The sequence below is a fragment of the Toxoplasma gondii genome, chromosome X, assembly GCF_000006565.2.
Source record: "Toxoplasma gondii ME49 chromosome X, whole genome shotgun sequence".
Lineage (NCBI taxonomy): Eukaryota > Apicomplexa > Conoidasida > Eucoccidiorida > Sarcocystidae > Toxoplasma > Toxoplasma gondii.
In genome coordinates this window covers 5,777,699-5,787,923 of record NC_031478.1, presented here as the reverse complement: position 1 = coordinate 5,787,923, position 10,225 = coordinate 5,777,699, and the positions used below count along the sequence as shown (strand labels likewise).

The window sequence follows — 10,225 nt, the reverse complement described above, 5'->3', positions numbered from 1 at the left end:
CATTAGTTCGTGTAGGTGGTCGTGAGCATCCGAACCGTCAACGGAAGTTAGATTCACAGCACACCGCGATAAAGTACTGCTCGTGCCGGCAGGACACTCACAGAAAAACGCCAAGCGTCCTGGACAAAACAAGAAAGCTGGTACATACACTCTCACATAAAAGCACGGTTTGTGTTAACATCTCTTCCCAAGAAGGTCGAGAACAAGTCGTTTAATTTTCTGCGGAGGCACGAGGTACAAGTCACTGCCCCTGCAGTTCTCAGAGTTCGATACACCGCTCAGAACGGGAATGCCAATGGAATGTACAAACTATGGATGGGTACAAAGAGGCTCGAGAGTGTTCTGAGTCTCAAGCCTTTTCGATTCTCTTTGATTAGCTAGACACTTCTGCCAATAGTGTTCCTTGCTCCCTGTGCAGACGCCTTTGGCAGCGTAGCAGCTACGCATGCCTACGAGGTTCTGTGGCTCCCTCATGCAGGCTTTCTGTTGACAAAATATCTCGTTTTCCGGTGGTTCGTTTGCCCGAAGCGCTGCCTCCTTCGCTGCTGCCTGCGCTCATCCGTGCCTACTTCGATGTGGTGCTTTAAATACAGCATTCCGAAGACATTTCATGTAAGAAGTCCCGCAAAAAAGGAAGTTCGTTCACTCCACGATATGTATGCGACCTCAGCAGTGGATATCCACTTTACCGCCGCCCTCAGAGAATCCAGGGGGTATCCGAGAGGCTGACGGCGAACCCAGCGCTGGACTTCACCATTCTACATTATGGTTCTCCCTCAACGGTTATGTTCTGTATACAATTACTGATTGCTATCACGTGCGTGAAGAGCGAGAGGGAACTATTAGTCAGGCGCCAGAAAAAGGTACGGTCACAGTCATGCTCTTGAGAGTACAAACTCTTTTTAGAGATTCTCCAACTCGACACAGACCCAGCTCTCATTTTGAGATAAGTGAACAGACAAAAGTGAGGGGAAGGAGGCCGTCGTGTGCCATTGATGTTAACTGGGAAATTATATCGCAGAATGTTCGTTGAGAAACAGTATAAGGAGTCCGTTCGATTGCCATGGAACGCTTTCGTTACTTCGACTCATGACGCACGGGCAGGAATAAACTCCAGAGGTCCGGTGGTGAACCAGAAGTTCGGTCTCCTCCAAAGAGAAGCGCAAGCATGGAGTAAAACGTTCCACAAAAAGAGCCCCTTCAGTTCTCAACTCTCGTAGAGGTGAAATAACCGAAAGGAACACTTGCCGTGTCGTTGCATCCATGCCGGACACGTACGGAGTGCACGAACCGGATTTTTGCTCATCTACCACCTGTTTAGTAACAGGATGAACAGTTTTTGCGCCTGGCATATTTGGAGAATGCTCAGCTCTTCTACCGTTTAACCTCTAATGCTGAGATTGCATGAATCATGTCCTGACGGTACTACCTGCAAGCCTCTTCGTCAAAAATAGATTTGATGGAAAACACGAAATTCGCATGTTTGAGTGACATTTAGCAGCTAATGTACAACGCCCTAATATGTATTTATCTACTGCAGGTTCGGTCTAATGTCCCGTTCTCCTTTGTAGATCACATGTCTTCTGACACTTTGACGCGGGAAGTATGCTGCAAAGAAAAGGGGCATTTATCCCGAAGGTTAGCTTCTAACCGATATAACCGAATGTCTGAAAAGCGGTCGTGGAAGTTCCGTTTAGAAAAACTTGAAAGAACCCATAGTTCAAACATGTACTGTTTAACTCAGGGTTAGACTTGGCATTGTGTTCCAGCCGATCTAAAATCATGTCTCTTTTTGCTTTATGAGAAATTCTAGAACGCTTGTCAAATTCCTCTGCCGTCGTGCGGAGTGAATTTTACTGAAGTTGCATGTTGTTACAGTCCGTCGATGATGATCTCCAGAGCTTTCACGATATGTGTAAAAGGTGGACGGTTCGCGGGTTCTTGTCGCCAGCAAGACTCCATGAGATCTCTGAAAACAACACAAAAAAAGTGAAAAAAGCGGAGAAATGAATTCGCTGATTCCCTAAGACGGGGATCAGTTCCGAAAGCTGAAGCGACCCAGACATATTCTACGAGGGTCGCTTTTCTACGCATCGCATCTGGTGTAGTACCTTCTTTGTCCCCACTGATAACCGTAATGTAGTCCGGACATACCCTAGGCTTAACATGTTTTTCTGTGCTCCCAGTGGTAATCATAAATACACCACTATAAGATCTAGAGTATCACTGTTCTCGGAACCATTTTGATGTCGTAGGATATTGAAGCCCGCTACGTTTAGCGGTACTAACGAGTGCACAAGGGTGGTCGTGCACATCTATCACGGAGAACAGCGGACAGACATGCATTTTTATCACGCGGGTTCCGTCTGGAAGTCTAAGGAAATCGACTAGTAAGAGGCGTCTGAACAAAAACTCACCGTAGACCCTCAGGCAAGTCCCGGGGTAACGCATGCGGGCTGATGTTCGGTCTCAGACCGCATGGAATGAGCTCAGGAAGTTTCTTGTAGGCGGGAGTGCCTTGTAATTCCTCGAACGGAATTCGATTAGAAAGAAGTTCGTAGAGCACGATGGCAAACGAGTAGACATCCGCTTTTTCGGTGCAGCTCTGCTTAGCCAGAGCCTCAGGCGCCATCCACAGAACCGTGCCTGAACAAAAAAAGGGGAAGAAGACTTTGTGCGAGTCCAAACGGATTCAGCCCCTAGGAACGGGAGAAAACAACAATCTTCTCTCAGACCATTTTCGCTGTCGCGTTTCTGCCGTGTCATCAAGTGAATCAAAGAAGCGCATCGACACTTTACCACAGCAGACTCGACGGTAGACACCGACAGGCCACAAGAAACCTGTTCGGTTGAAGAGATCGAAACGCGGCTCATGGGCGGCGAAGATCATTTTTATCAACGAACTACGGATCTCTATTGAAATCAACCTTACGACGTTCTTGAGTGTACATATCACACTTTCATTCGAGAGAATCAGAACAAGTAATCACCCTGTCGAGCAGATGACTCCACCCAGTGTGAAGTTCCTGACCACACTGGGAACTGAGTGGCGATGATTCTATACACACGTACACAGACGCACATATGAATAGGTAACTCTGTGTCTTTACAGATTTGGAGAATTGGATCCTGACTCGAAAGCATTTCCCCCCAGTACGATGGCCTTGAGCATCATCGCAGCTGAGTTTCAACACGCTCACCTGCCCAGCCGGCGGCGCCAGCGCTTTGTCCAGGCGCTCCTGTCGAACTTCCAGGGCCCCCGTCTGCGAGGACAGCGCAACCGAAATCGGCCAGTTTCGCGATGGGTTTGGTGCCTGATTTGAGACCTTCAGAGCAGTCGTTTGTCAACAGCACGTTGAGACTTTTGATGTCTCTGTGAACGACGTTGACGCTGTGGAGGTACTGACATCCCCTGGCGAGGTCGAGAGCAATCTGGGCTCGCAGTTTCCAGTCCAGAGAGACCGCTGGCCCCCGAGAAAACAGAATGTCTTCGTTTGAGGGCGTTTTCGGTGGCAGGAAAAACGAGGCGGGCGTTGGAACACGCGGTTCCTTCTTCGGAAAAAACGAAAACTTCCCCAGAAAGGACCAGAAGCCCCCAGACTCCTCGGAAACCGATTCCGCATTCGATCCATCAAGTCTCGTCTCCGCGCCGAGGCGTTTTTCCAGCATCGAAGCAACTGCTGCTCGGTAAGGGTCGTCGCTTGGGTCCTGACGAGTCTCGACCTGAGCAGATTCTGAAGCCTGCGCCCGACTCGCAGAACTGGCTTGTTCACCAGTTACCCTCTTGTTCGAGCCTTTGTGCAGGAGGTCGAAGAGCGACCCACCGGCACACAGTTCGGTCAACATGAACAGCGGAGGATTCCGCGTTCCGGCGCCCCTAAGGCCGACGAGATTCGGGTGATTCAGTCGCGAGATCACCACCAACTCCTTGCGGAAGTCGTGAATCAGCTGGCGAATTTGAGGCGCCCGCGAAGCCGGAGAACCTCCCACCGGAAACGCAACAATTTTGCAGGCAGCTTCGCCGTCGCGCCACGTCGCTCGATAGACCGAAGAAGTCGCGCCTTTTCCGATCAGCCCATTCATCGAAACCTCAGCCAGCGTTACTTCACAAGGTGGACAAGGTCGAAGTACCCACGGTGAAGCCTGAAAAACAGACAACAGTTTCAGCAACGCTTTGATAAAGTAGAGACAGAAATCGAGTAAAACGGATTCATTTCAAACGCGAATGACGGTAAGCAGCCCACAAGCCCGACTCCGAAAAAACGCTGACGATGGTGTACTGCGATAGGTCAGAAATCCGACACGAGCAAATGCTTATACAAACAACACAGAGCCGACAAGGTGTTGAACGAGGAGCAAAATCTCTGCGGAAATCGAGAGATTAATAAAAGCTCGGTGCCGAAACATGGCAGATGGGAGCATGAAGACTGAAACGTTCATGTCTCCGTGTACCATATACGTTCACTATATACATATATATATATATATATATATATGTTTAAATATATCAGTGGGCGTTCGTGATTTAAATGCATCTTCCATTTGGAAGAGGAAATTCCTGAGCTTCTGAAACTCAAAAGGCTCACGCCGTGTTCAGCCAAGTGTGAACAAGCACTCCTCAACTCGTCGACTGTACGTACCGGGCCTTGTCCGGAAACGAGTCCCGGAGACTGCGCGTTTCTCTCGTCTTTCTGGTCACTGCTGTTGTTCCGATTCTTCTCCGTCGACGCTTCCAGTCTTGGAGGAGATATCCCATCTACTGATTGGTTCACACGCACCTTTTTTTTTGAGACTCTTCTTCGCTGCTGCCAGGCCGGCCCAGCGACGCCGTTCGGCTGGGACCCGCCGGCGACAGGAGGGAATCTTTGATGGCCTTCTGAAAGAGTGGGGGCGCTGTCCACTTTCTGTTCCAAGACCGGGGAGAGAGCATGTTCCACCAGCGGTTTGCGAAAGTTTTCCAGGGACTGTGTACGTTCACTGGACACTTGCGTGACGGAGTTCGACTGATCTGTCTGCGGTGAATCTGGTTCACACATCTTTTTCACGGCATCCTCACCACAAACACGCGCAGGAGGCTCACTGACCTGCCGTTCCCCAGAGTCACGGAGGGCCGTCAAGTCCTCAGTCCGACGTGAAGGACTTGCGCGACGGAGAGAAGAGCCCACATCAGAAACGACGCGACAGTTCGAGAGCGTCCGTGGTGCTGAGACAACGCTACAGCCGTGAACAGAAAGAAGACGACTCTCCCCAGAGTCGGACACCAGGCGGGCCTCTGGGTACGCAGGAAGAGACGAGAGGCGGTCTCGCGTCGACATACGGATCTCGCTGGCATCCACGTCGGCTTCTGCACTCATGCAACTGAGACCCAGGAAGCGACTGACTGCATGTGTTTCCCTTCGTGACCGCGTGGAGAGATCCAGTCTTGATTCCTCGCGATCAGCGTCGACTTGGAAATGAGGCGAGTCTGCATGAGACAACGGACGCGCGAAACAACCAAGGGGGGGAGAGAAGAGATCTTTGGCTATCCACATCGACGCAGGGATATTTGAGTCTGAACTCACTTGCCGAGAAGACTCTCGACACGAGTCGTCTGCGGCAGAGCACCCACCGATCGGTTGATCGCGCTGACCTCTGGGGTCGGCCTTGGAGTCCTGAGAAGACGAGGAAGAGCCGGCGGACTTTCTCGAAGCGTGGTGCGAAGAACGTTGCAGGAGAGGCGCCTTTTCTCCCCGAGGCTCATATGGAGTGTCTACAAAAATCCCCCCAGACGCGAGAACCGCGCGATCGGGGTTGCATCGCGCAGGAGGGAGCCTGTCAGCGTCGCTTTTGTGAGGTCGAGAGACGTCGGTGGTCCGAGTTTGGGGAATTCGAGTCGAGCCCAGAAAAGCTTTACACTCCGAGCTCTGGCTAGAAAGAGTCACTGATTTTCCTGAAAAAGAAATGATGCGCGTGCCTTCTGGGTAGGAAGCAACAGCCTGTTTGGGTCCTACGCTCGAGCTCGGGGTCCCATACTCTGGCTTCAGCGCTGAGTGTTCAACGAAAGCCGTCGCATCCTCGAAAGACATAATCTTCAGCGCATCCATATCTGTCGGCGAGAAACTCAGATCTAGGGGTTCCGAGGGCGTTTTCCCGAGAACAAGTGCGATCCCATGTTCCCCAGTATCATCGGTGTACTCCATCTGTCTGCTTTAACGTCCACGGTGCGCTCAATAGAGGCGCCGCGGCATACACCCAGTGAAATGGTGAATCCGAGACAGGCCGGACAGCAAACGCAAAAGCTTGGAGTGGCAGGAGAGTCGGGCAGGAAAGCGGGTATGCAATGCAGCCGCGAAACGGTGTGAAAGAGTTTCTAAACATTCAAATAAACTCGTGATTTTGAGTCGAAACCGGTAAGTGGCGCGGCTCTTCAGGTGTCATCCGATAACCGCGAGAAATATGAATCGCACCAGATCGAAGTCTTCGAAAGAGACGAAAAAACTTTGGGAAGATTTGCGCCTCTCGCTGCAGAAAAACGGTTTGAACAGCGACGAGGACAAGGGAAGACCGAGTCTGCGAAGTGTTGCAACAAATCGAATAGGGCTCAGTATGGGTCGAGTGTCATAGATTTGTTTCAGCGCTCAAAAAGAAACGAACGGAAAGATATGAAATCAAGACGGCAGACGAAAAAACGGGGCAGGTCGGAAGAACAAGCAGAAACGCGGGAAAAACTACCCTGGTCTTGTGGCTGGAAAGAGTCGCCTCACCGCGGGTCTCTATGGACTCGCCATGGGGGGGGAGGGGGGAACCTGTTCGGGGGCTTTAAAAATGAGAATGGCGCTTTCATCGGGGAGAGAATGGTCGTAACATCTACTCCGGCTGAGATTATTGGCTGCGAACTGTGAAGAAAGTTCTCGCAGCAATTCCGACACTTCCCGCTCATTCGAAAGCACCCTCCAGCCCGCTGCTGTTGTCTTCTGGCAACCACGCGCGCGTCGGGTCTCAGAAACCGTGAAATTAGAGGAAGTTTTCAAGAAAGCAGCTGGAGACTCTAGCGCGCATGTCGAGCGTGACGAGAAAGCTGAGGAAAAGACACGACGCGAGAGACCCGCTTTGAGCCCCAAAGGTCAGAAGACAAGCAGCAGGAGGCGCCCCCCCCCTTTTCCTGCGTGTGGAGGTGGATCCTTGAGTCTAGAAAAGACCAAGTTCGTTCAGTAACCAACGGGCGACACGGCTTCTTCCGTGTCGTTCTGGTAAAGAATCATTCTCCAGTCCATCTGGCACAGAGAGAGCGCGACTTTTACGGTTGTCGCCGCCTCGAGTCTTAGCGACCTAACTGTAAAGATTCACTCCTTCCATAAGCCGCTACACTTTGCAATGCTAGCAGCGTGCCGCCCGCTGCCCCGATTTCTGAACAGCTCGAAACGCGGCAAAAAAGAGAGGGTGTTAATGGAAGAGCGTCATCCTTTCGCGGGCGTTTGTGAGAGGTGGACGGCTGCTTGTCTTTCGGCGCAAGTTCTGGGAAAAGTCGAACAATTGAGAAATTCCAAACACCTAGGAAAGTGCCGGACGAAAGGGAGTTCCAGGCGTCCTGCGCGAGCGAAGGATGAGGGATTGGCGCTGATTCCGGAGTGGTACGGATTCCGGATCATTTCGTCCTGCGGTTGTCGAGCTCGGTGTCGAGTCAGAAAGTCGCGGGAATGTGCTCTGGTGTTTAGGTCTGTGCAAATGTTGTTACACTCGTGGTGGCAACATCGAATTGTTCCACAGGGACGCAAACTGGGCAAAGAGAACTCGGCCTGTTTTCGTTGTTTCCCATCACCGCCCGCCGACCAGTTGCGTGGTCACACACAGCACTCAGGCCACTGCGTGTACATCGTTTTTTCGTTCAAGAGAAGCTGGCGGATTTAAAAGCCAAGTCATTTGTCTTACCGCGCACCCTTGACGCGAGCTTTGTCCGCCTGCGACTGTCTGCAAGTTGATTCGAATCACGAAAATGGCGATTGGCGACCAAGTGTGCTTTCAGTCGCCGGGGACGGAGAAGTCGAAGAAAGGCTGCGTCACCGAGAGTACCGCAGTGCCCGAGAGCGAAGGCGAGGCAACTTGCGTCACAGATGTTCCTGGTGAAACCGCTGGCAAATCCACGGTCTCGAACGCCTCTGAGACCGAGCAACTTCTCGCGCCGTTCGCTCCAGACGGCACTCCCCAGGATTTTCAGTGGACGACGCAGCCTATTCCGCACTCGTATCGAAGACGTACCATTCTGGAAAAGCATCCTGAAGTCGAGGAGCTGTTTGGGTACGATGTCCGCGAGGCCATAACGGGGACGCTGTCGATTTTTCTGAACTTTTTCATCGGCTACAAGATTGTCGAGTGGCAGTTCGGGTGGCCCGCCGTCTTACTGTGCATGGCAGTTTTCAGTGCGACGATCAACCACTCGCTTTTTCTCGTGATGCACGAGGCGTCCCACATGCTTTTGCTGCCGGAGCGGTGGATGAATGAAGTCTTTGCAATCTTCTGCAATTTGTCAATGGGCACGCCAGCCGGAATTGGCTTCATGCGCTACCACTTAGACCACCACACATACACGGGGGTCGATGTCGTCGATCCAGACATCCCCAGCGAGATTGAGGGCAGGTTGTTCAAGTCCCGACTCGGGAAATTCATTTTTGTGCTGCTGTTGCCCTTCACCTACACTTTGCGGCCGATGTTGCGGACACCTAAGGAGCCGATTTTCATGGAGGTAGTCAACTGGGTAGTTGTCATTCTCTGGGACATTCTTGTTTACCAGCACCTCGGAGCGAAGGGGCTCGTCTACTTTGTCGGCGGGTCGTTTTTTTCCTTGTCGTTCCACCCTCTGAATGGCCACCTCATTTCGGAACACTACCAGTTCCCGAAGGGGGAGAAGCTCCAGGAAACGTACAGCGCCTACGGATGGGAAAATCTGCTCACGTACAACTGCGGATACCACCTCGAACACCACGACTTTCCACGCATTCCCGGATCCCGGCTTCCGGAACTGCACCGGATTGCCAAGGAGTTCTACGACCTGCCACACCACACCTCGTGGATGAGGGTTGTGTGGGATTTCATTATGACGAAAGAAGTCGGCCCCTTCAGCCGCGTCAAACGCGTTGCCACGCGAGGCGGAAAAATCCCTTTCCCCCACAAACAGTTTGTTGCAGACGAGTTGAACGAACTCGGCCCCTTTTGGACTGGGCCGAAAACAGAGTTCCAGAAAACTGCCGCTGACACCAAGAAGGCGCAGTGACGCGGAAACCCGCTTTCTCCTGTCGCATGCAAAGCGAATAGATGTCGACTGCGTGTGTCCATACATATATGCTTTTGTATTTAGGTTTATATCATATGGTTTACTTGAGAAGGGGGATTCTGAGAAACACTCCGGAACCGACGAAGAATGCCACGATCACTCGGTGACACTGGTGAGCTCTAGCGCTTTAGAGCAGGGCGATCTTTCTTCTACATACGTACGTTTGCATGTACGTATGTATATATACGCTCTGGTATCTTATATTTGCTTCGGTCGGATTCTCTTGCACCATGTTTCAAGTCAGGGAACGCGTCGCCTCGAATCGGATTATTCAGTTTTCACGAAACGAAATGTCCTTCGGTAGCGAGGCAAATTCGGGAATGTGCGCATTGCGCGTCATGGCTAGTGCTTGTTCCTGTTGTTCTTGATTTTTTTTTTCAAGGGTTTCGTCCACTAGGCAATCTTTGTCCGTATTGCTGCAATGACGTTTTGTTTATCCAGCGAAACAACTAATTTTGTTTTCCATGTTTGTACGCAAGACTGCCCTGACACTCTCTGATGGTAACCGCCACAGAAGCTACTTCAGTGCTGCAAGTAGATTTACGGCAAGGACAGTCCCACAGGGCTGAGTGTTTGCGCCAATACATCTTGTCTATCCTTTCGGACAACCGGGAGCATTTCCTCGCCCTCCATGTTGTTTGATTCCCCGGCTAATCTACAAAATGTGTAGTGCTCCAGATCAGCGTCGCGGGCCTCTAGCATGTCGGGGGTCGTATTTAGTCGCTCTAAAATTTGTCGGGCAGAAAAAGTAGATTTTTCAGATCTCTGGGGCAGACAACTCGTTGCGAACCGCTTGGTGGCGGACAGACCTCTGGCACGCGACCTAGCAGTTAATAGGGGGGTGAGGCTGGAGGTGTTATTATCCTACGTGATGAGTTGTATAAGAACAGCTACTGCGCATGTTTTAGTGTCTGCTCA

At 51.5% G+C, this 10,225-nt stretch overlaps 2 protein-coding genes across 2 annotated transcripts; one reads left to right on the top strand and one right to left on the bottom strand.

Moving 5' to 3' along the window:
- Window positions 1-1,002: 1,002 nt before the first annotated feature.
- TGME49_237210 (Tyrosine kinase-like (TKL) protein) lies at window positions 1,003-7,224 on the bottom strand. Its single transcript, XM_002369032.2, has 4 exons — window positions 4,641-7,224; window positions 3,201-4,143; window positions 2,418-2,646; window positions 1,003-1,969 (listed from the first exon to the last, which is right to left on the bottom strand). The coding sequence occupies exons 1-4, from the start codon at window positions 6,177-6,179 to the stop codon at window positions 1,873-1,875; spliced, it is 2,808 nt and encodes a 935-aa protein (XP_002369073.1). The 5' UTR covers window positions 6,180-7,224; the 3' UTR covers window positions 1,003-1,872.
- TGME49_237200 (sphingolipid delta 4 desaturase/c-4 hydroxylase protein des2 family protein) lies at window positions 7,204-9,853 on the top strand. The gene has a single exon (XM_002369031.2). The coding sequence runs from the start codon at window positions 7,973-7,975 to the stop codon at window positions 9,245-9,247; it is 1,275 nt and encodes a 424-aa protein (XP_002369072.1). The 5' UTR covers window positions 7,204-7,972; the 3' UTR covers window positions 9,248-9,853.
- The last annotated feature ends 372 nt before the right edge of the window (window positions 9,854-10,225 follow it).